At 41.4% G+C, this 25,597-nt stretch overlaps 1 protein-coding gene across 1 annotated transcript; it reads right to left on the minus strand.

Moving 5' to 3' along the window:
- Window positions 1-1,042: 1,042 nt before the first annotated feature.
- CTNNB1 (catenin beta 1) lies at window positions 1,043-24,682 on the minus strand. The gene is made up of 16 exons (XM_026081940.1): window positions 24,397-24,682; window positions 9,841-9,901; window positions 9,143-9,370; window positions 8,726-8,979; window positions 8,399-8,637; window positions 8,114-8,315; window positions 7,646-7,790; window positions 7,060-7,163; window positions 6,633-6,971; window positions 6,189-6,347; window positions 5,043-5,162; window positions 4,757-4,907; window positions 4,557-4,678; window positions 3,096-3,156; window positions 2,117-2,337; window positions 1,043-1,816 (listed from the first exon to the last, which is right to left on the minus strand). Exons 2-15 carry the CDS (start codon window positions 9,851-9,853, stop codon window positions 2,129-2,131), a joined length of 2,346 nt encoding a protein of 781 aa, XP_025937725.1. The 5' UTR covers window positions 9,854-9,901; window positions 24,397-24,682; the 3' UTR covers window positions 1,043-1,816; window positions 2,117-2,128.
- Between the last annotated feature and the right edge of the window lie 915 nt (window positions 24,683-25,597).

The following is a 25,597-nucleotide window of genomic DNA, read 5'->3' on the forward strand; positions in this document are numbered from 1 at the left end:
ACAGGATGTGAGGCAATGGGCACAAACTGAAACACAGACAGTTCCATCTGAACATGAAAAACTTCTTCCCTGTGAGGGTGACAGGGCACTGGAATAGGTTGCCCAGAGAAGTTGTGGTCTCCATCCTTGCAGCTATTCCAAGGCAGCCTGGACACAGTCCTGTGCAATGATGTGCTCTAGATGACCCTGCTTGAGCAGGGGGGTTGGACTAGATGATCTCCAGAGGTCCCTTCCAACCTCAACCATTCTGTGATTCTGTGTCTCTGCTTGTAGTTGCACCAATTAACTTTGCTCCACAAGCAAAACAGTGCACTGCTCAACAGGTGCATTTGCAATTTGTTCAGCTCTCATCACCTTGGGCTACAACCCCAAGCCATGTTCTTTCACTGCTGAAACCCTTTGGGTGTGCCACAAACTGCTGCACTGAGGTAGAACTGCAAAGCATCATGTGCTTTAGCTAGATGCCAGAAAGTAGGGACAGCTGTTCAGGGCAGATGTGCACAGTCTAGGAATTACTAGTAGTTTAAGAACTACTTTCCTTGCTTCCATCTACCTCGATGCTGCCTCAACCTAARGAAAGTTACACACACACACACCCCGAAGACTAAGGACACCTGAAAATGGGTTTAAGCTATTGGACTTGCTGAAGGTCGTTAAAGGACCTTTCATCTGGCCCTACTGCAAGTGCACTTGTGACATGCTAATGGACCTGAACTAATGTGGAACTACTTCACTTCTTTGAAGTCCAGAAGTTAATACATGCCAGTGATTAACCACAGTTGCCTCAGGTCAGGCTAGACCCAACCCAATACTGGGAAACCMGCCTTAGCAAAGCATCATCCATTCAAGGGGGAAAAACATCATCATGTCATTTGAACTCTGCATGGCAAAGGATGAGTATTCTTTAGTGGGATTAAGGAGGGAAATGGTTCATGGTAGAACAACTTCAGTGCTTCAGAGGAGGAAACAATTGCAGGCCAACTTTCAGAACACTGTAAACATGCAAAATACACTTTACAATCTGAAATAATTTGACACAGAGTGAATTAAAAGTTTACTTTAATTTTGAACCATTTTATAACTGCATTTCTCTCATGGAGCATCTGTATCACAGCAGGCTACAATAACTTTGGGATAAAAGGCAACTGGTAAACTGTCCAATACAAGGTTCCAAATAAACAGTTCTTACTGGCCCCTACCCAGACATATCCCAGATAAAGTTTTTGATCAAAAACATGAAATAGATCCACCTGCTTATTTTAAGCATATTAAAAAGGAAACTAATTGGACCATTTCTATTTGTCTAGTTTTTTTATACAAAAAGGCTACACAATGTTACACTTTATTCAGGATACAATTAGAGTGATTATGAATTAGTGTTCTACATCTTTACTCAATCCTTAAAAATTAGGAACTGCTGTAGCATATTCACTATAACTTAATACTACAAGAGACTTAAAAAAAACCCCTAACAATAATTACTGCGAAAAAAAAGGCTACTTTCAAAGCAAGCAAGGTCAGTACCATTACAGAGATTTAAAAAAAAAATAATTTTTTAACAAGCAAGGCTAGGGTTTGATAAATTCCATCTTGCAATTCATTCATGTGCATTCTTCGTTTCTTGAATCACTCCCAAAATCCATTTGTATTATTACTCCTCGACCAAAAAGGACCAGAACAAAAAGTTTACTTCAATTGTTCCCATAGGAAACTCAGCTTGGTTAGTGTCAGGCACTTTCTGAGATACTAGCCCACCCCTCGAGCCCTCTCAGCAACTCTACAGGCCAATCAATGCAAGTTCATTCAGATGATACAGCTACAGAGAGAAGAAAAAAAAAAAGTGTCAGTATTCTTGAGTAAACTGTTATTTTAATATATTAAGACTGCATGAAGCTGGTGCACAAGACATTACAGTTAATTACTTCCACACTTCATGGCAGAAGTCAGTTTGGAGTGTACTGATCACGCGTTTCCAGAGCATTTATTCAGTGTTCTTGCAAACTTGGACCCATTTAAGCCATTCCCTCCCTGCCAACCAAGTCCTCAGTCCACTAATCTGTTTTTTGTTTTTTTTTGTTTGTTTGTTTTTTTTAAATTCAAGATCTGAGCTTCTTACCTAAAGGATGATTTACAGGTCAGTATCGAACCAGGCCAACTGATTACTGTCACCTGGAGGCAGCCCATCCATAAGGTCCTGGGCATGGCCAAGATCTGGCAGACCATCAACTGGGTAGTCAGCACCAGGGTGGTGGCCACCCATTTCATGTTCCATCATAGGGTCCATACCCAAGGCATCCTGACCGTATCCGCCAGAGTGGAAAGAACGGTAGCTAGGATCTAAGAAAGTTAAAGGTGGCAGAGGGGAAAAAAAGCATAATGTTAACAGATGTTAGATGCATCAGAAGCTGCAAGTATAAGTGTGTGAGAAGATCTTTGTAGCCATCTAGTTTTTTTTCTCTAGTTCAGCCAAGTTCAAAACAATCTGTTGCCTGCCCCTAATGGCTATTCCATTGTTTGAGACAGCCTTCCAAGTGTGATTCTGCAGACAAAGCACGCTTCAGTCAGAAGCACGAGCAGATTCCAGCCAAGCCATTAGTCTGCATAATAAACAATACTAAAATTCAAAAATACTGCAGCAAAACCAGCCTCCAAGATTGTAGATTTGTTTCTGAAAGACTAGTCAAAATAGCTTCAAATCCTTAGGGACAGGTTTGAGTTCAAGTCTACAGACATTTATGGACTAATACATTCAAGTACCAGGATTAGTTTTAAAGAAAAAAAAAATGCACTTTTGGAATTGTCAAGCCCATTTATAAAGGATTTAAAAGATTTTCTGGAAACAACAGCTCAGTGAGAGATGCTCTCACAAGACTCAGACAAGTGACACCAGTTTCGCATGTTCATGCAGCTCCTATTTCAATACAGTCAATGCTGTTGAAGAAACTGGTTAAACTTGCAGCTCCCCATCTGCCTGTCAGTTTGTAGTATCTTGCTGAAGAGTGATTCACTCTTCACTCATTTGTGGTTCTTCTTTAAAGTCTACGACTTGACTTCATCCAACTTAAGTTTAGTCAAGGGGAATGGAACAGACATACCATCTGGGCGGTATCCAAGAGGTTCTCCCTGGGCACCAATATCAAGTCCAAGATCTGCTGTCTAGAGGTGCAGAAGAAAATTACAAAACATTTTTAGTGGCAGGTCCTTGGGGCAACATTAGTAATTTAGAGTTTGAGAAGTTTTAAAGCTCGCCTGAAACCCATTTTTAGCAACTCTTCTGCAGTGAACACTGCAGCGTGGTACTTATGTGAACATGAAAATGCCTTTTATAACCCAAGCATCTGCATCCATTACATAACAGACAGATTTAGGCACAGTAATCCATAGCTCACCGGAAGGAGGTTTCTGTTTGGGAACAAATAAGACAGGGCAGGTCTAGGAACACTCCTTCTCTGCTATACCTGCCCAACTTTTGCAAGTCAGCTGTTCAGAGATTCCTGAGCCAGTAATATAGTTTTGAATGGACCTCCCCAAGTTTGTCCAATTACAGAATTGTATATCTGCAATCTAATTACATGACTTTGATCTGAAAGAGATATCCCGTTTTAGCTGTTTTTCACATTGGGGTGGACGGACACAGATTTTAGGGAAACAGAAGGGTAAGCACTGAACTAGTACAAATCAAAGACTACTGTCCTGTAAGTACATACAGGGCAAGCTAGGCTCCTGAAAACTTAAGAATCTAGAGGAAAGAAGAGACATAGAGAAACCTTCCCTCTACCCTAAGCATACAATTCGTTTTCAATCTCTGTTCACTTCAGAGCCCTGTAAGCATCAAGAAGGGCAATGCATGATAATCAGCTGGCAAATATTTTCAAATCCGAGAGCTTAATCCCAAGAAGAACACAAGTTGCACGCCTACCCCAAGCTACATGGTTTGCCTGAAGGAAGCCTCACAGAGCACATTTGTATTTATGCTTCCCTCAAATCTCTCATGCCTCAGTTTTTGCATTTAGAGCTCATCAGGTTTGGACAATCCACAAAAACTGGTCAAAATTCCTAGAGATCATTCCAGAGCTGTCCTCAGAAATTTGAGGCAGCAAAGACATGTAATGTTCTTCTATGTGGCTTTGCTCTAATGAGCAAAATGAAAATTATGTGCTTTAGCAGCAGAAGAGAATGGACTCATCTGCAAGGGAAGCACAAGAACAGCTGCTCTAAGGCTGCTTGCTCTTGATTTGGCTCAAACAAATCTGTACGCTTCAGGAACTCTTTTTCTGAAAAGTTTTCTTCCACTATGCAATGGGCCAGCCTCACCTCTCTCTATATAAAGTCTTGTCCTACGGCAAGAGTACACACATCGAGCCTGTATCATTTTCTGGAGGTCTAAAAGCACAGGTTCACAGAACCTGAACATGTGGAGAGTAAAGAAGCTACACAGCCACATGTAAAGCTGAACCTGTATTAGTGGAGGCATCTACATTCTGCTACAAGGAAGGAGGGAGGACTTGGAAGCACGGCTCTCCCCAGGGAATAGTTAATGCAAAGATGCAGCTCACCTCATTCCAAGCCATGGGCTCAGTCCGGAACAGAGAGCTTGTCAATTCAACAGAAAGTCGCTTCTTGTAGTCTTGTGGTTTGTCCTCAGACATTCTGAACAGCACTGCAGCTGCATATGTTGCTATTGAAACAAAGAGCAAGTTTAGTAGCAGTCAAGTTTTCTGTCCAAACATACAAAACCTACTTTATGTTCACTTACCAACACCCTCATTCCTAGAATGGAGCAGTTCTGTTAAAGGGGCAGTTGCTCCTTCAGCTTCAATTGCTTCAGCCGCTTCCTTGTCTTGAGCCAGTTCACAAAGTACACCTGCAGCTACTCTCTGGATATTCTCAATGGGAGAGTACAATAACTGCAAACCAAAACACAAAAGTTTCTTTAAGCTCTTCAGCACAATTTGACTTAGCAATTCTACCAAATAAACATAAGCGTCATTTTACTGCTTTTTCAAATATGTACTACTTCATTTTCTTGAGCTCTTGCTTACCTGCACAAATAGTGGAATGGTATTTAGACCCCTGATTACAATTCGATTATGAACATCACGTGCAAGAATATGCAGGGCTCCAGTGCAGCCCTCAACAATTTCTTCCATACGCACACCCTCCTAGTCAGGGAAAGAAAATATTTTTTTTGAAGTTGAGATACTTAGTGCTATCTTCTAAGAAGACTGCCAAAAAGCTGATCCACAGTTTAGTACCACCTTGTCAACTAACCATCAAACTTGGCCCCTGCACAAACATCCCTCCCCAACAGGGCTCATATCCACTGTTTATCACTGGCTTACAAACTTACATCCCCATTAAAAGAGTTGGCCTGGTTTACCCAACTAAATTTAGATTCCAAAAAAGAAGGGGAAGTATCATAGGGGAGTTGTGCTCAAAATTTTCATTTTTGTATTAGTTCATTGTAAACTTAAATGTCTAGCAACACTAGCTCTCCCCGCCCCACCCCAAGCTGAATACTTAGACAGCTTGGCAGTTTAGTAAGCTTGAAACAGTGGTAATCAGTAATGAAGAGGCCCCTCTTGCCTCTGCAAGTGTTAAGGAGACTCCTGTACTAGTAGGTACCACTTCTATTTGTTCATGCTAAGGCAACTTTCCTTTTGTTAATGTGTTTAACTGGGGGAAAAAATTTGAGGTTTATCATACCACACTGACTTGGTATCTAAACATGGTAACAAGTATGGAGCCTCTACAATTTCTCAGTATTTTTATGACTCTAGACACCCTTGAAGATGAACATTAAGCTGTGATAGCATTCCTAAATCCTTGGTTCCAATAAGGATGTGATTGTTCTAGTTTCCTGGTAGAGAGCTACTTCCCTTTCCAGAGTAGGAAAAATCAGTGTTACTCAGATTTACTAGATTCACCAAGCATTTAATGTTAAGTGCTCAAGAGGTTCTCACTAAAATAAGATCCAAGCTTTTTGTTTGTTTTCATTTTGTTTTGCTTTAGAAACGCCTCAGGTCTGCCAAGACAGAATTATCAGTATGACAACAGAAAAACATGAATTACAGCAAATGTTAGGACAACAGCTATTTAGACCAAACCACATAGCAGATACAGACTGGCATTTGAGGAGTTTTAGAGAAAAGTTTTACACCCATCTTTACTTAATGGCAGCCACTTACCACAAACTGCTGTTGCGTTCCTCCCATAGAAGTACGTCGCTGGGTATCTTGATGTGCTCTAACCAGCAACTGAACTAGCCTTGGAATAGCACCTTGTTCACGCAGTGGGGCATGGTTTGCAGGACAGAGAGCAAGATTGCGGATCAGACCAACGGTAGCCTGCAGGTCATAAGGGGGATGAAGAATAAAGGAGCATGAGGGATGCTTACTGTTAGTGGTGGGTTTTTTCTGTTTGTTTGTTTGTTTTTAAATCAGTTAGGTCTGAACAGTTGAACCCCTGTTAGAGGCAACCTGAAGTTGCTCAACTGAAGTAACTTTCCCATCACTCTAGTTACATTCTCCAACACTTTGGAAAAAAGTATTTTTGATGCTTAAGGTAGAAGTTTGCTGTTACCTTAAAAAGCCACCAGTTTGCAGCACTGAAAGTTGGTAACTGTTATTTACCTTGATCAAAGGCCAGTGTGAGGGCGGGTGCAAGAGTTTAACCACCACTGGGAGTCCATAGTGGAGACGTACTGCATTTTGAGCCATCTCAGCTTCTTGATGTCTGCTGGTGAGGTGACGGAGCGCACAGATGGCAGGTTCTGTGATGTCTTCCCTGTCTCCAGCCCGAAGAACTGTGCGCACAAGAGCCTCAATGCCACCAACTTGGCACACCATCATCTTGTTCTTGTAATTGTTGCAAGTAAGGTTAGAAAGGATACCAGCAGCACAAGTTACAACATTGATATCATCTGATCCTAAAAGCTGAACAAGAGTTCCTAGAAGGCCTTCCATTCCCTCCTGTAAAGGAAGAGGGAAGAAAATTTAGTTTCTCTCCTTTTCCCACTATTGTGGTTTTTGATCCCAATTCCTTAGAAGGGTCACTTGCCTGCTTGGTTGCAGCATCTGACAGATTTCTCAGAGTCCAGAGACAGTTCTGGACAAGACGTTGGCTTGGATCTGTAAGGTGGAGTCCCAGAGCTTGCATCCCACCTAGAAGATGGTACAGTTTTGACACCATTACTTAGATGCTGATCTTGTGAACAGTACAGTAAAGTACTCTTCTCCTCTTTAAAATCAGAGTGCATAGCTCACAAGCTTCTGGTTCTTTCCTGGCATTAGTATCCTAATATGGCTAGGCCCTAACACTTTATTACATCTAAAAAAAAAAAAGCCAAGATTCTTTCTGTGATGCTGAAGACCTTCTAAATGTATGCATATTCTAATAGGACAAGCCTAACAATGCTCAGCCACTAAGCCACAAAGGCACACAGCTAACAACATGGTAGACTTACTAGAAACAGACTGCCTTTTAGATTTTTGCATACTACAGGCCTCCCAAAACTAGTTATGGACTGAGGGACCAATCCGAGTTCAGCTTTTGATGCTGTCAGCTCTGTTCTTGTGTTGAATGTACTGACCCTGAAGTACAGTATAGCTTTTTAAGTTATCACGAGTGCAAGTAAACTACTTACCAGCCTCAACAATAGCAGGTTTGTTGCTGGAGCAGACTGACAGCACCTTCAGCACCCTACTTGTGGTCCACAATAGCTTCTCATAAGTATAGGTCCTCATTATGTTTACTAGAGCCTGGGGCCCACCACTTGCCAGAATAATCAGCTGAAAGAGAGCAAAAATGTAACACTTCTCTCACCTCCTGTGCAGGTGAATAACTGTTGCTGGCTTACATCCATCATATGTTATGGATCTCTAATGTGACCGTTCGCATCTTCTACTGGTCAGGCACATAAGTTTTGCAATCTTGTTATAAACAAGACTGTATCCACAAAATACTGTCCCTCACCTCTTAGCAAGGTTGGGACTGACTGACAAAAGTCTCGCACTGCTGAGGATTCAGAATATGGAGCTCAGTACAGAGGAACTGACAGGCCACTCACAGCAAGCCTGCTCATGAGAAGTGCTTCAAGAGCTGAGGCACTTACCTTACTTTCTTGATTGCCATAAGCTAAAATCTGAAGGCAGTCTGTTGTGATGGCCAAGAATTTAACATTTGTCTTGTTAAGCAAGGCGACCATTTTCTGCAGCCCACCAGCTAGACGGACAGCCATTTTGGCTCCTTCCTGATGCAACAGGAGATTGTGAAGAGTTGTGATGGCATAGAACAGCACAGAGTCCACTGGGGACCTAAAAAAGCAAGAATCTAGTGAGTACCTACACCTACCTGCATGGACTAAAAACCGCAAGTACTGTCTCATCAGTCCACGTACCCAAGCATTTTAACCAAAGCAGGGATGCCTCCTGATTTGAAGATAGCCAACAAGCCTTCACGGTGATGTGAGAGATTGTGTAGTGTACCTGCAGTACAACGGGCTGTTTCTACATCATTTGTATTCTGCATGGTACGCACGATAGCAGATACCATTTGAGGAGACCTCATAATAGCATGGCGAGATGCTTCCTTTTTGGATAACTGATGAACCATAACTGCAGCCTTGTTCACCACCACCTAAAGAAACGTTTGAAGCAAACTTTTAGTTTTAGGTCATTAAAGAGGCCCCCAAAACAGGCTACACTGAGATAAGATTCATACATACCTGGTCCTCATCATTCAACAGTTTGGTCAGTTCAGGGATTGCACGAGTTGCAAGTTCAGCATCATCTTGGTAGTTTATCAAATTAACAACAGCATGTTTTAACATCTGGGATGGCTCAGCCAGGCGTTGCACATTAGTTGGATGAGCAGCATCAAACTGTGTGGATGGGATTTGCATTCCTTCATCCAGCGTTTCAGGAAACATAGCTGCACGTACTCTCTGAGCTCTAGTCATCGCATACTGGCCATCAATATCTGAAAAACAAGATGAGTCTTTACTTCCTGCTAGAAATAGAAAGCTTATCTTCTAGATTAGTAATAAATCAGCATTTAGGTTTGTATCAGTAAAACCAGGGTTGCYTATATGATAAGTTAAGCTGCATGTTTAAACAAACCAGTGTAATAGAGAAGGACATACCAGCAACCTGTTCCTGGGTAAAGGACTGAGAGAATCCCTGCTCCCATTCATACAGGACTTGTGTTGTGTCCACATCTTCCTCTTCAGGATTTCCCTTGCCACTCAAGGAGGGAGCAGTTGTTGTGGCACCAGAATGGATACCAGAGTCCAGATATGACTGTTGCTGCCAATGACTGACTGCTGCTTTTCTGTCTGGCTCCATTGCCATATCCAACTCCATCAAGTCAGCTGTAGGAAATCATTATTGAACAATTAAGTTCAAAATTACTCCAGCACGTATTAGTCCCTCAAGAGATGACACAGATTTTTAAATGAAAATAAAACATTATGAACAACTATCTCAATCCAGCAGAAGTAGCACTGAGAGTGAGACAGCAGTTTTAATCTGAGGCATTAACCTGAACCAATACAGACATCTACAAACCTGACCAGCAGGTTACTGTGATTGCCTTGGTTTGTACTGCCTAAGAGTACCCATTTCACATAGTATGATTAGGTACCTGAGTGTATTCAAGTGACCCAAAATGTTTAAGACAACAAATCTGTGTGCAGGTTTGAGTCCCAGTGATGGGGCATTCATTAATGTAGCAGAACAGACATTATCCAATTCAAAATGATTTTTACAAAGGCAAATAAGGATCTGTAGCCAGATTAACGCTGCGGGGTTCTAATAAAAGAAAGTGTGATGCATTATATACCTTGGGTTGCCATTTTCCTTGCTGTGCTCCCAGAACTCTTTCCTGTTACCTTTCAGAGATCCTAAAAAAGAACAAGTTTAAAACTTACTAAATGCTCATTAGGATTTCAAATTAGAACACCAGAATCACAAACTAAGGCTTAGTGCAGCTCGCCATTTCACTAACACAGTGAGTGTAATTGATGCCTATTAGCAAACTCCCATGGACAGAGGAGCAGAAAAAACAGATGTTTCACCCAGACTTTTCCCAGCACTGTATGTGTATGTATGTATGTATACGAACTGTCTCTTAAAAATGCAAGAGAAAAAGAACTGAAGACTGACCACAATGGAGCCAGTTTTGACTTCTCTATCCTTGGGTAAAACAAAGTCTAACATTAGATTCCAAAGCTTTAGACCTGCTGCACAGACAAGAGCTAAACGCCAGACCTCCTCATAAGACAACAGAGCAGTTCAGTGGCCCTCTAAGATTAGGAAAACTGCTTGATACAAGCCTCCAATGAAGATTTCTGTCAAGAAACCTGAAATGACAATTTAAGGCAAGCTACTATTATTTCAACGGTACAAAGACTATCAAAAGCTTTACAACTGAATCTCCTTCTTTACTCCTTTTCTGTACCACAAAAAGATACATTTATTGCTACACAAAATATTCTTCAAGTTATTAAACTAAGCTGAACCAGCCTTGGAAACAAACATTCTCCTTTAGTTGCACACATCAAGTCAAACTTTTTTTTTTTTTTGCACTAAGCCAAGATAATTAAGTGCAGGGAGGCTGAAATATTATCAACTGCCATGTCAAACTCCTCAGTATGTGCTTCCATGTGGTATCACCAAGCAGTACAGAAGTATTTGTACTATAAATCTACACCCGTTTCCTCACTAACCTGGAAATAGAAACTCAAGGCAGCAGCTTCACAGTAGGTCAGTCATAGCTGTTGGATTTCCATTTATTTCATTTGCTCCCTGTCCCTCCACAGTCCAACACTGTTTTCAGAACAAACACAGTGCTGGTGACAGCATATTCTAGGCGCTAACCAAGCAGAAATATTTGTAGTGGTAACTAGTGCAGTGAGCAAACCATCTCTTCCAGCAATCAGCTTTCAACATGCCCTTAGGTGTTACAGCTATGCTGATCAAAACATTCCTGGACAATGAAGTAAAGGCAAGCCACTAATCTCTTTAAAGAGACAGGTCTGAAATACTGTGTCAGGAGAACAAAGTCCATTTGACACCATACTTGTGTAAAGACAACTAACTTCACAGTTTGTTTCCTTCAGGAGTAGCTATAGAAAACCAGAATGAAACGTAAGTCAGGCCGGCAGTTTTAGGAGTCTTGCTGAACAGATTAGGCAACTCTAAGGCAAGCTTACATTTCACTGTCTCTGAGCCAGCTGCAGAATACCCCAGCAGCTTCTGATCAAACTCATTACTTGGCTGCACAAATGCCAGCGCTGTCTGTCCGACTCTGCTCCTACCACTTTCGGTAGCAACCCCTTCCTGGTTCTTTTAAAACGGACAGCAGATTTGCATTTGTAGCAGATAAGCAGCACTGAACATGACAAGACATACAGTAAGCTATGCAGTCGGAAATGCTTGCTACCTAAACTGGTCCTATTCCACAGCCTGGAGACTGGCCAGATCAGATTCCATTTCTCACGTTCTGCACAGAGGATGTATAGTGCAATTAGAGCACTGATAATACCATCGTGTTTCTCCAGTCCTTTGAACACCACAAAATATTCTTCCAACATGCTGTTAAGAGTCTACCGTGAACAGTGGTAAGGGAAAGAAGAGACTAAGTCATGCTGTCAGGTTCACAATTAATGCATAAATTCTCCTGACTGGCTAAGTTGGAGGAAGTACTTACACACAATCTAGATAGCTCCTTGTAGGCCTTATGCATTACTTTGCCAACCCCACTAACACCTTCCAAACAGCAAAAGGTGGAATAGCATTAAAGGTTAAAATTAGTATCTTTGTTTCCCCTAGTCCCCACTGTAAGTCAGATGCCCAGGAACATATTCTTTAACCAATAATATTTTCAATTAAATGCAATTTTTCCAATATCAAACCGTGGCAAGACCTAGCCACTATACTCAATTAGCAATATACTTAGCACAAAAGCAGCTCTATTTTTTATTGTAACCTTTCTTGCCTTCTCCTAGCAGGGCACTACTAATAGAAACTCATCATCAGATTAGTTCAGAAGCTAACATACTGTAGCTGTACCAGTCAAGAGTGCTGATTATGTTTTGAGATATTTACTACTACCTTAGATTCAAATATGCAATAGGGGATTTGGGAACAATGTACATCACTTCCTTCCACTGTCAAGTTCTGCATAAGGGAAGGCAGWTGGCTTAGAGCAACTGTACTCTGAAATGGTGGTTTCACTTTCAGCAGCCTAAAGTAATTAGAATGAGTAGCTGTACCAATCCTACAATCCAAGAGACCAGGCTAGCTACTGCACTGCAACAACATGTTAGCAATTAAGGACACTGAAGCAAGTGTTCAGTCTGTGTTCAAAACTGTATTATCACAGTCAGAAATATTCAGTCTGACATAGAAATGGTGACCTTGAATCAGCCTGTTAGCTGCACCTCAAAGTTTCTAGCTTTTTAGTCTGCATTTCATAGAACTGTAACAAAACAAAAGAAACAAACAAAAAAAACACCACAGCAATTCCACCTAGCATTTTTGATTTAAATGGAAAATTGGTTTTAATCCTCAGAGTTCAAAATAACTGCAGATTAAAGATATCCAGGGAAAAGGGGTATGTTAAGTTGGTTTTAGGGTTTCCATAACTGAACACTCTCCCATATTTTCCTTCCAGTTCTCTTYTCATTTTACAGAGGGGTAAATTGAGCCCAGTTACTACTCTGACAAAGGGAGTAACAACCCCAAAGCAGGTACAGATGTTTGYACTATTACTTCCCTGACAGAAACCAAATCAATACATGCCCTCATAAGAAGGGGGGGGAGARACAGACACAAAACACACTCACCTTACTAAGATAAAGTTTGTACTATCCAAACATGAAGCATATACCAGCTCCTTGAAATCCAGCTCCCATTCAAACTGGTATTTATTGGGGGACACACAACTAGTGATGTAAGGTCAGTAATACAAGGTCAAAGTCAGTAATACACAGATCTTAATCAGCAAGAGACAAAAGGATTCAGCATACTTTAGAAACTTAAGACAGCAAGCTTCTGTAAGCCTCAGCATGTTTAAGACTACCTGGTGCTCAGAATTCAAGTCCGAGTTTTGATAAATGCAATGTCATATAGAAGACCATCTGGATGTACTGCCAAGAGTTATGGGACCGTTAACCTCTTAAAAATCTTCCCCATGACAATATCCACTTGTTAAGCAAGCATAATCAGCTTTGTTTTTTACTGGAGGATTCTTTTGTTAATATTAAACTCCTTATATGAAAGGCAATACAGACACTGCACTGAACTGCATACCATCTGTCCCACTCTTCTATTTGAAATCTTTAAGAAACTCAGAAAAATGTTTTTGCAAGCTTAACAGGCTTATGAGCTACTCGGATGTTACTACAAAAGAGTGATTCAAATTCCCTGGTTTTCAAAAGAAAGAGCGAGCAATATTTTAACGATGAATAGAACTCACACGCTAACTTTTAGTTTTGTAGAAGAGTTAGGCATATGACAAGTAGGTCAGCAAACCTATAGCATTTCTCAAATGTAAGTAACAGTTCTGAACAGCTTCAGTAAAACCTAGATAATTTTCTTTCTAAAGCTGTAAGACTCCATTTGGATATAGGGCACAGTGAATTATTTGCTTCTACTGTCTTACAGACTGAGAACCAGGAAAATAGTCTGTCAAGGGGTGAATTCCAACTTGACATTTACCTGCCTGCTATATCAAGACAATACAGAATATTGGCATCCCTGATGCAGTTTTTGGGGGTTTGTTTTTTTTTTTTTTAAATGTAAGATAAACCCATTTTCATCATCAGTTAAGCCAAGATGTTAGCCTATGAAACAGCCTATATTCGTAGCTTATATTAAATAGAATTGTCTGTTTTCTTTTGAGGTTACCATCTAAAACATCCTTAACAGAAAATCATTGTTAAGATTCATTCAGATTATGCCTGACAGACCTGATAAGTAAGGTCACTTTGTAAGGTGAGTCAAATGCCAAAGTTTGAAATTCTTCCAGAAACCTTTTGCTTGAAAGCAACATCTTGGTAAGCCTAGTATCAGAAAGGAAGACTGACACATCCCAATCACTGTAATCCATTTAAAGGGAATATATCCATTGACCATGTTTACATAAAAAGCTGTATTGACATGAGCTCAAGATACAGTCAGTTGGACTCTGGCTGCATCCTTAAGTGCCTGTGCTGAATGACACCAGCATTTCTTTACTTGGAACATGCAGATTTTAATAGTGTCATGAAGTTACTGCAGTTAAAAACATGGATGACACACACCAAACATGGAAAAGAGAAGAACATGTAATGGCAACTAGTTTTCTCTAAGTGTTCAGAAGTTGTTGCAACTGTAAGCAAGGTGTTAACTTGAAGCGTTACTGGAAGCGTTCTTTGGATCTACTTTTGTATCAGCCTTTTACTCCAGATTAAAGATAACAATTCTTTCCTCCCTTTCTTCCAGTTTCTGATCAGAGGAGCATGCCCACCATTGTTTCCAGCAATTTTAATTTCTCTTCTCCAACTACAAGCAGAAAATTGCCAAGAACTGGTCTTGTTCCATATTAGTCTCTGCAAAATGAAGAGTTAGCAGCCAAAGTACACCAGCATCATCAGTCCCACAGCTAACAACATGAGTTAACCATAGCACTGATCTCTGTGACCCAAGGACAGAAATATAAGAACTGAATGCAGCAGAAACTTCCTAGTTAACCTTACTTTTAAAGGGGAAATAATTCAATTAAGAATTTTTTTTTTTTAAAAAAATCCCATCTTATCCTGAAAGTGGCTGTTCTATTTTCTAGAAAGGGTTACCAAGGACTGTGGAGAAGGCAATTCTCAAAGCAAGACAATACTAATAACTACTGGATATATCATGGAAGTTTTCATGGTATGTAAGCTTTCTTTCAGAGATCAGTGGTTGACCTCATCTCCTTAAGCAATCCTCACTTACATACTCTATAGGTCTAAACAGGCAGACCTATTTCTACTACTTTTAGTCTACAAATAGATGATCCAACTGAAATGGGCATTTAATATTCATTAGGAATAGCACTAAACTGATTAACAAGAAGCCCAAGAAAGGTTTTGAGGTAGGCATCAGTAACTTTGCTTCCTTCAAAGAAAGAATTATGTTATCAGTTTCTTTGAAAGGGAGAGGAAAGTTACAGGTGATCTGTAAAAACTGATTTATAGATGGCTTATCACCAGATGAAGGCAAGGATAGGACTTGTGGAAAATTATGATATGGGGTATTTGCATTCAGCTCCCAACTTCGATCTTTCTAGTCTCAGTGTAAGGAGGAAAATATCCTGGGAACTTAAAAAGATTGTCCTTTGCCCTGGAGGCCTCAGTTTAGGAAATCATTTTCTTTAGTAGCTTCACAGGCTAAGGAAGTGCAAGAAGTTTTACCACCAGAAATCTACTCTCAAACAAAGCTGTATAAACTGCAACTATTTCTTATTCAAAGGGGAAAGATCTTCTCCCACACCCTCCCAAAATATTCAAGAACAAGTCTGTTAACTTTGTCTGTTGACTTTTCAATCTGGTTTCTACATCAAGCTCTGTGGGTAAAGTATGTTCTGTAGGTAATTTAGGAGGTGCTTTATGTACCAGGTGCTTTTGTAAGACCAGTAAGAGGCTGTGAATGTACAGGTTCAGCTTTCTGTTTAAGGGATTTTAGAAGCTTGATGCAAGAATGACAGTTTTGGTTTATAATTGTTCCACAGAATGAATAGAAGACACTTTATTTTAACATAGGAGCAGGTAACATGGACAAGTTTCACATTTAAAACTTGCATGTTAGAAGCACTTCATTTTCTTTGTACAAAGGCAACAGTCAAATACATGTTTTCCTTAAACACATTCCATACCCAAAAAAGAGAGAGATTTAACAGCATTCCCCGATTTTGTTTAAAGTAGTGGCACTTGCGGTCCTCAGTCACTCTGGCAACTCTGAAAGGAACTGTCTTTTCATTTGCTTCATCTTTAAGAATCTTGCTTCCAAGTTCACAACAAAGTGTATAATACAAGTTTAGGAAGACTCTCCTTGATTCATTCCTCTTGCTGCATGTAATTAAGTCTTTTGTACAATTAGTTTGAAGTCAGAATGGTTATAACCAAGGTTAGAAGGTCTGAAGCATTTGTACATGACTCCTGAAATAAAAAGTTAATTTTCAGATCCCTCCTCACACCAGTAGTTTAAGGGCGCAGGTGGACAAAACCACTATGGACCTCACTGGAAGACTAGTTTTCAAATAATGGCTATGGGCTGTAAGTTATTTTTAAACAGACACATAGCACTTGATACATGTGAGAAAGTGAACTTGAGAGACAGAGTAGTTAAAGTTTACCTGATTATCTATACCAGGACTTAGGATTTAAAGTTCACATTTTTCACATTTGTAACAGGCTTCCTTCAGCTTTCAGTAGGCTGATCATTAATATAGGGTAAAGATATCTTGTCACATGACATCTCCAGATTACCTATGTTACATACCTTGAGTTACTTGCATTACATCAAAAGAAAACAAGCTGAACCATACAGCCAAGGGGAAAAAAATCATTATTTTCACAGCTCAAACATTTCTACCTTCTTTCTGGTTAGATGGTAAAAACACTCATCTGTAGCCTTCACTACCAACTCTGAAGAAGTGCCATAACATCAGGTACAGTATCATTACTGCATATAAATGTTGTGCCAGCATGTAGCAGCCTCAACTATTTCAATAGTATTATAGAAAATTAAGACCTACTGACAGTGACAGGAAACTTAACCTCACTTGCACAGCATGCACCCACTCTGAAATCCAGCTTACTGATCCTAGATTGCAACTGAACAGATTCATTCTTAAATTTTAATTCATGGCCAGAGCAGTTTTGTCACTTCAAGTGATATTTGCTTAACATCCTTCCCTCCAATCAGTAAGGAAAAATGCAGTATTCTGTTTAGATGTGATAGCAGGAGCATCCAACGCAACATTTTTCAAGCTAGAATACACCCAGACAATACATTCTGATGCCTACGGAAGGGTAGAAGATATCTTGTAGACAGCAATACATTCTATTTTAGATTTTGCTAACCAGATCACAATGAATTTGACTTCTGAACCCAGAAAATACAAGAAAACAGTAACAGTCTTAAGAAAGCTGTTCATAAAGATCTTGAGGTATTATTATTATTATTAAAAGATCTTAAAGATCTATTACCACTATAAACACTACAAAATTAAGAAACCTGAACAGTGTTGTCTTCGCTGACCTTTCCTCAAAGGTTGCAGCTTCCAAGCTTTAAATATCATTAATGCAGAACAGAATTCCTGTTCACATGCTCATTACCTAAAGCAAACAGCATGCAAATGTTTCTGTTGTTGTCAGACTCCTCAAAGGAAAAAAATAAAAAAATGATTATGGCTGCTTAATGGAACTGAAGTATGGGTGTCTGGTAGTCTTCACACTTTAACTTTACACTTAAACTGGATTAGCCACATAAGAGGATTTATTCTTCCCAAAAAGCCTAGTGAAGGAAAGACTCAGAGTTTACAAAGAAAGAAAACCCCCAAGGCTCATCTGTGAATCCCATATAGCACTGAGTACATATGACAGAGGGGAGGGGAAGGGACCTCAGAAACTTCACAGCACAGTTTTAAGGGCCTGTTCCAACAGTCTTCACTTTCATAAGGATCAGAGCACCATAGAGTGATCTGGTAAGCAGGATGCCCTGCTCTTTCCCTTYTAAAGCAGGGTAGTAAAGGATTGTACTCCCCAGTCAGCTTGTTGAATAATTAACTGTGACAGCATATTAAGTCCCAAGTGCAGGTGAGACCAGAACATAAGTGTAATGCATGCACTAAGATCCACCCCAACCAAGGGCCACTTTTTTTTTTGCTCATCCTAACTACCAAATACTACCCAAAACAGAGGTATTTTTGTTCTGTCACTGAAGAACAACCTTAGCCACTAACTAGAAGTTCAGGTATCAAAAACATATGAGAAATGTGCTTCAGAAGCCCTCACTACCAGATGGAAAGTCTTTCAGCCACAGGCTTTGAATGTCACTAAGGCACAGCACTGAGTCACTAACACAGCCTTCAGGCACTAACAGCCTGTTCAGTTAGTCAGGGTCTTCACAGGTACTAAGGTTTAAGTACCCTTTCAAAAACAACTCATTGAAAGTTTCAATAAAGCAACAGTTAACATTGGTCTGTCAGCCATGGTCAGCCAACAAATACTTGCCATAACCACTCCAGGTTCTGATGTCATCCAGATCAGAATCCAGACCAAGCTCAACAGGTAAGTTACCAAAAAAAATAACATGCCAGAAGCGCATCACAGCTCATCTGGGTACTAATCTGCAAGATCATCCTAAGAGATGAACTTTGAAACTTTAGAGCCTGATGGGAAGCCCCCCAAAATGAAGTTGGCTATATCATAAAAGCTCTGTAATACCTTTGATGCAGAGTTATCTTGTTCTTTAAGAGAGACATATTAGAGAAGCTTTAATGAAAGTTATATATTGCTAGGGCATCTAGAAAGAAGTTAGCTACTTAGTAGCAGCTGCCCATTAAGATAGTCTTAAACTATCAGTGGTGCCCTGCAGAATTTTGTTTGATGTTGATCAGAACCTCAGGATGAGAAGTTGCATGGCTGGAAATACTATGGGATGTAGAGACTCCACTTTTGCACAGTCCCATAAGCCTTGCTACTTAAAAGCATACTTATATGCTGCAGTATGTGAAATTTCATGGCTCTGGATATTGTCAGTTCATGGAAGTTGCATCTGATACAATTATTTTGCCCTTTACCTAGAGACACATTTAAGAGTTGCAAAAGGTCTGTCAACATAATCTTTTATATTCAGAATCATGAGAAAGCATATTAGCAGCTCCTGAAAAGATCTGGAAACTTGACAGTCAAAGTGATCTTTCCCCTTGAAATAGCTACGCTTGATGTAGCGGGTATATTCTATAGAATCTCTAGTTGTTTCCAAGAGCTATAAGCACTAGCTGTGCTCAAGCATCAAAAAGTTTAGAGAAGCTATCAGTTCATGTTTGGGAATGATGGTTTAATAGAGCTTTTCACTGGCAAGTATATTGCAATGCTAGCAAGATCTGTAACTTAATATAGTAGGCAAAACTGGCTACAAGTATTTGTGCATCCTCCTCCTCTGTCCAAAAGAGGAACTGATGATGGTCTGAACATTTAAGATTAGATGGAAGAAACTGCTTCAACTGCTTACCAGAGGTTACACACCCAGCTTTAGCACAGAGGTAATATTCTCCTCTGTAATGCACACATCAATCCTTTAACAGCACATTTTGCAGCTTAGTATTAAAGGACTGGTATGACAGTTAAGTTTGTGAACTTGCGTTAAGTTTGTAAAATATATTATCAACCCAATTACTTCAGCTAAGTATTTAAATTAAATCAATTAAACCAATTAAATCAACTAAGCTACCTCTAAACAAGCACCATGAATTCACACAAGTAACCTCAGAACAGTTTAATCAGTTCTGTTTAGAAATGGGTTTACTTTGAATTTGAAGTCTTTTGGTCAACAGCAAGCATTTCTGATTAGGGCTTTCATGCAGCATTCATTATGTTTGAGTGTCTTCATGGCTGGAAAAAGCATCAAGAGCTGTTTTATTACCAGCCTAGAGAGTTACCACCTCTTATCTACATTTTGCATATTCCTACCCTTCTCAGTTACACATGATAAACATTTAGTTTGCACTAAAACTCACCTAATCAAGTTGCAACTGATTTGCAGCTTTTGGCCTGTGTCCCTACCCTCACTGAAAAAAAAAATGTTTTGAGTAGAGTGTGGCAGTAACCAGGATCAAAGAGCATTCTTTAGTCTTACTTAGCCATATACAGAAGTACTACCATCATTACCATTTAGATATAACCTATAAGAACTCAAATGTTACACGACATTTTTCATTAAACACTTTGTAATCAAGTTCAGCAACAAACCACTGCCAACCCTCAAGCTTCCTTACCCACTTAGTTCCAAGTGGGGGAAAAAAGATAACTTAATGGTTCTGCAGTCATTTACTATGATTGCATATATCACTAACAACCAGGTTGACACCCACTGTATTATAGTATTACCCTTCCCTACTGCTTAAGTAGAACTTGAATATTCGTTTCCACACTAATACAGTGACAGTTTAGCAAAGGATCTCCCTTCCACTCCAATAAATATCTACCCATAATCTAATTTCTTCTTAGGCTACAACCATGGAAGCCAACCCCTAATATGGATGTTAAGCATTAATCTCTGTGGCTTAAGAAACCAGAGTGATTAGTCATAATTGCACTGACACAAATGAAATATTTACAAATCTGAAAGTGTGTAGTGGCTGCCTTAGCCTGTCTGTCAGAATAACTATGTATTTACAGTAAGACATACCAACGCCCCAAAAAGTACTGTTTAAGCAACAAACATACTAATGAGGTCTGACACTATAACTAAGATGTTCCTTCAACTCACTTTTAATTAAGGCAAACCGACAAGGCAAAAGTATTTATCAGCAACTTTAGGATGTTAAGATTTCTGGCCACTGGAGGGCACCTGAATTGTTGCCAGGACAATACAGAACCATTTGCTAGACTTGCTGCAGAGTTAGCAAACTTCTCCAATTTATACAAATCTATTTAGCACAGCAAGTCAGTCTAGAAATGCCAATCCCTGCAAATTTGCTTAAAGTGTGTGTTATGTTTGTCAACTCCACTAAGATCGAGCTAGTTCACACATTTCTTAAAGCAGCAACCTAGAATGTTAGATTAAGTCTTCCGGTATTTAAAGGAACTGATTTATTCCTTAACCAAGGCTCCAAAGTTGCTCTACTATTCCTAAATCAAGTACTTTACTGACTTCTGTAATACTAGTCTAGCTAACGTACATTGTTTTAGTTTCCTAAAACAACCTAGAATTTTGTTAAAAAGTAAGGTCTTCAGTAATTAAGACTTTTGAGCAACTTCTGCACCCACACTTCAAGATGAAGAAAGCATGGGAGACACTGCTTTTACATCAAAACAGAGTTAAGAGAATCAAGAGGCCAACCTGAGCTACAGGTATGTTTCATCTGCTCATACTATCAATTTGTCATTTCATACAGACAGATATTCAGAAAAAAAAAGTCCTTAGGTTCTCTGCCTTTCACTTGAAAAGGTCAGTGCAAAAAATGTATCCAGGTACCTTCTTTGCAGAAGAGGCAACAGAGGTCACACAATACTAGCATATTAAGACATTACCCTTTCGGGCCAAAGTCTGATCACAAACTACAGAGAGTAAGCCTTGGAGTAAAGTGCCAGAAATAGGTATTACAAGTTAACCACTGTCAAATTACCTTATGTTGATGAGTCTAACCAATTCAGATAGTCAGATACACTACTTTGTACCAGAGTACCTTCAAAACAAGTCTTCTAACACTTCACTAGAAAGTCAGTCAGCAACACTGCCCTGCCCATCTTTTACCAGGATAGTTACTTTGCCTAAAAAGACTGGAAGAGTCACATGCAAAAGTTCCTGCCAAGGAGCTTGCAGAATTTTGTGTTAATACAGCACCATTTCTAAAGTTAGAGTTACTACACAGTTTGTCACACAGCAAGTTCGGAGGCTCAGAACTTGCAAATGCATGTTGTGAGAGCTAAACAAATCCTGATTGTCTGCATAGTTTCTCAAAGTTTTATCAGGCCTCATGAAGTACGATCATCAAGATAAGTAAGGTCAGTCTCAATTTTCCTGCCACAGTATGCAGTCTACCAAAGTCACAGAACAAGTTTTGCTGAAACCAACTGCACAATCACTACAACCCCTGTGTTACCAACTTTAACTTTGAATTAACATGAGTGATTTTGATTACTGCTGTATTTGCACACTAGTCTAGATACCAGATAATATTTTGCAAGAACATCTTTATCCATGAATTTTAGACAGCACATTCAGACTTCAGTTGACAATACTGAAGCTTAGAATAGCTGCCTCTCCTGTCTCACTCTTGCTGCTTCCCTCTCCATACCCCAAAACACCCCCAAATTAGTTTAGAAGGCCAGCAGTAATRCTCACTTTTTCTCTTCATCTGAATTTACTTTCTGAAGTGTTCTGAAGGGTTTGATACGAGTTTTTGATAATGCTAAGTCTTGAAAGACCAATATCGATTTTACAAAGAAAACCTTATGTCTGAAGTGCAACTAAGTTTTAAGGTCCAGGATTTGATAAACCATTTACTGACATTTACACACCATAGCCATAGCATGATGCCAGTGTTCATAGCAAACTACATATCAAGCAAGAAGGACAGCCTATTTATTAGTTAGGCAAGAGAAAAGGGGGGGGGGAGGGGGAACACACCTTGGTTTATTGAGGATGTAACAATATTGAATTTGAAGAACTAGCTGACTTTTGGATCAAGCCTTACCTTGAATTAAACCATTGCTTTTAGAATCTATTTTATACTGTCCTTTCATTTGGAATGTTCTTCCTTTCTCCCCGACACTCTAAGAAGCAGCCAGGCAGACCAACATGAACATTCCCAAGCATATCGGTTCACACCTAAATTCAAGTTACCTGAACTAACAGCCAAGCAAGTAGGATATTTCTTTAGAACAATCGCAAAATAGAAAGACATTTAATATTATTCTATATACAAYAGCTTAATTTAGAGAGACTCAAAGCCTTGTCTGAACATCTGAATAGCTTTATTTTCAACAGCACTAGCTATCATGTAATTGACACAAATGATATCTACAGCTGTCAGCACCTTTTAATAAAAAAGTGAAAGTGAAAGATTAACATTAGGTTCCTGGAGTTGTCAGTTACTTGAAATTCACATTAYAACCTGGCTCTGTGGACACCAGTGAGCTTTACCTTTTTTGCTGTTTTAAATCTTTGCAGTAGCAGCTTTGTCAATCAGGGGCAAAATCATAATTGATAAGTAACTCTCCAGTGTGTCTCAACTTAGGATCAAGAACATCCTGCTACTCTTTCAGGTAATTTTCTAGTCTATGCCTTTACTATATTCTCAGCACAAAGATCCTGTTTTACTAAAACCCCTCCTTGATTTCCTTCCACCGACCTCAGCATACCAGCCCAGCCTCTTTCCATTCACCACTTGCATACTTTGGGGGATGGGAGGACCACAGATGTCTGGAACATACAGAGTGTCAGAACAATGGCTGCTCCATGAGAAAGAGATCAAGAAAAAGTAGCTAACTGCAAAGATTAACATTGCTATTCACAGTCACAAATTGCTGTTATTGCCTTCACAGCCTGTGTTTTCTTCCCAAAACTAATGAAAACGTCTCTTCCCAGAAGTAATAGACTCAAAGAGACTGCAAGAGGTCTTGCATCAAGTTTTAGTTAGATAAGAGTTTAAGATTTCTGCTAGATTTTTAAGATTTCAAACTGTCCCAAAAGGAACCCATCACGCACAAGGGGCAGCTCAACTAAGCTGTTGGGGAAAAATACACCTGAAGCTCCGTGTTCCACAGTCAGAAATAAGTTTCCATTAACAGCAAGTTCCTTCATACAGCTCAGAAGTGCTTTAGTTTGGGAGGCTGGAGGGCTCCCTTCCCCCACCCCGGTCGGCCACGGCGAGTATGCGCTTCCCTCCGCAATAAGGGAGCCCCTACACCGCTTAAGTCATTCTCTACAAGACTCTGGTAATGCGGGTGTTAAAAAACTTAATTTGATTGCTCCCAGCTTCAGGGAGCTTCATTTCGAAGACATCCAGAAGCACCACAATCTCTCCAGCAAACATGCATGCAACTACGACAGAAAACCCACGAAACAACAGATTAGTTATCTACCTCTGACTGCAATGACCGTGATTAGTTAGTTATATTAGGTACAGATAAACCAGTCCCCTGCTCTCTCTACCCCCCTCCTCGATCACCACTGTCGTCTGGAGCCCGCCGGCGAGTCAGTAACCCCCCCCCCCAAAAAAAAGGGTGGTGAAAAAAGAAAAAAAAAATCTGTGCGAAACTACTCTAGCCTCGGCCGCAAACGCAGCAGGGAGCAGATACACCCACAGACCCGGACCGCAGAGTCTCGCCTCCCACAGACCCGTGCAACTACCCCCTCGCCCCAGGACGAGCTTCCCAAGAGACACCTCGGGAGCCGCAGCTGCCGCCTCCTGCGACCACGCAGTTGTCCRGACCTCCCAAAACAAGAGCCCTCTCCTCCTCTCCTGCCTCCCCCGCGGCCACTCGCCTCTCTCCCACCCAGGCGGCGCCCCCCGCCCCGCGCCCTTCCCGCCTCAGCGCCGGGCACACCCTGGACCCCCCAACGGCCGCCGGACGCGGCGCCCGCCCCGGGGAAGGTCGGCCCGGGCTCGCCCCAAGGTCCCGCCGCAGAAAGTGGCACTAACGTCGCAGGGGGGCGAGAGCACAGGGTCGCCCCGGGCTCCGGCTGCTGCTGCTGCCGCCCGGGCGATCCCGGTCCGGTCCGTCTTTCCTTCCTTCTTCTCCTGCCCGCTTCCTCCTCCTCGCTCGGCTCCTTGCTGGCGGCGGCGCCCCCGCCGCTGCCTCCCGGGTGGCGACCGTGCGGGGCGGCGGTGTCAGTCCCCTTCCCCCAAGCGCTGCTGCTCCCACCGCTGAACCGAGCGAGAGGCTTAAAATGGCGTCGCTCACAAGGAGGTTCTTATAGCGAGCGCCGGGCTCGGCTGTATCCTGCCGCCGCGGCCGAGCCCAGCGCGCAGCATTCCACAGGCTCCCAGCGCACAGGGCAGGGGGAGGAGAAATAGTGCCCGGCTCCCAGGGCGGAGGGAGACAGAGAGCAGCAGTGGGCAGCATAGCCCGGCGGCGGGGGAGAGGGGTGCGAGCTCAAGGCTGGGAGTGAAGTTGGTGCCTGAGGGTGGGGGAGAGGCGGGGTGAGGAGGGCGCAGCTGAGATTAGCCTGGGGGTCCCCTTCCCTCAGCGCAAAATAAACTGAATTTATGGGGGGCGAGGAACGTGATAGCCCGCTTTCCCTTGGCCTTTGGGAGTGGGTTTTTATTAATTAATGAATTAATTAAATTGGGGGGGGGGGTTACACACGCCAGTAACTCTAGTGAAACTCGTGTTTTCCCCACGCCGGCTCCGGGGGGCTCGCGGGCCGCGTTAACGCCTGCAGCCGGCCTCCCGCTCGGCGGCGGCCGCCGGCGGGGCTGCTGGGGGCCGTTGGGACCGTTGGGGCGAGCTCGGGGAAGGTGGCGGTGGCGCCCGCTCACGTCGGCGGAAACGCGCTCTGCTCTGCCCTTATAAATATTTGTCAGGAAGCAGTTGCCAAAGAAAGTATCTTGTTATGCAATTTATTTATTTTTTATGGAAGAAGCAGGCTTTCCTTCAGCCCCCCCCCCGCCCATCCTCCACCTGCCTCTCGTCTCTTTAGTGAGTCGTAAAAAACAGGAAAATATTATGAATTGCACAAGGGGTTTTTTTGTGGCGTGCAGAGCCTTGCAAAGGCACGTATGTGGCTGCCTCTTCCTTGGCATGCACGGGCTTGCACAGCAAAACGTTTTACAGACTTTTTGCATGTGCCGTCTTGCACTGGCAAAGCCTGTTTAACATACCCCCAAAAGCACACCTCTG

The sequence above is a fragment of the Apteryx rowi genome, unplaced genomic scaffold (assembly GCF_003343035.1).
Source record: "Apteryx rowi isolate R43461 unplaced genomic scaffold, aptRow1 scaffold_562, whole genome shotgun sequence".
In the NCBI taxonomy this organism is placed as follows: domain Eukaryota; kingdom Metazoa; phylum Chordata; class Aves; order Apterygiformes; family Apterygidae; genus Apteryx; species Apteryx rowi.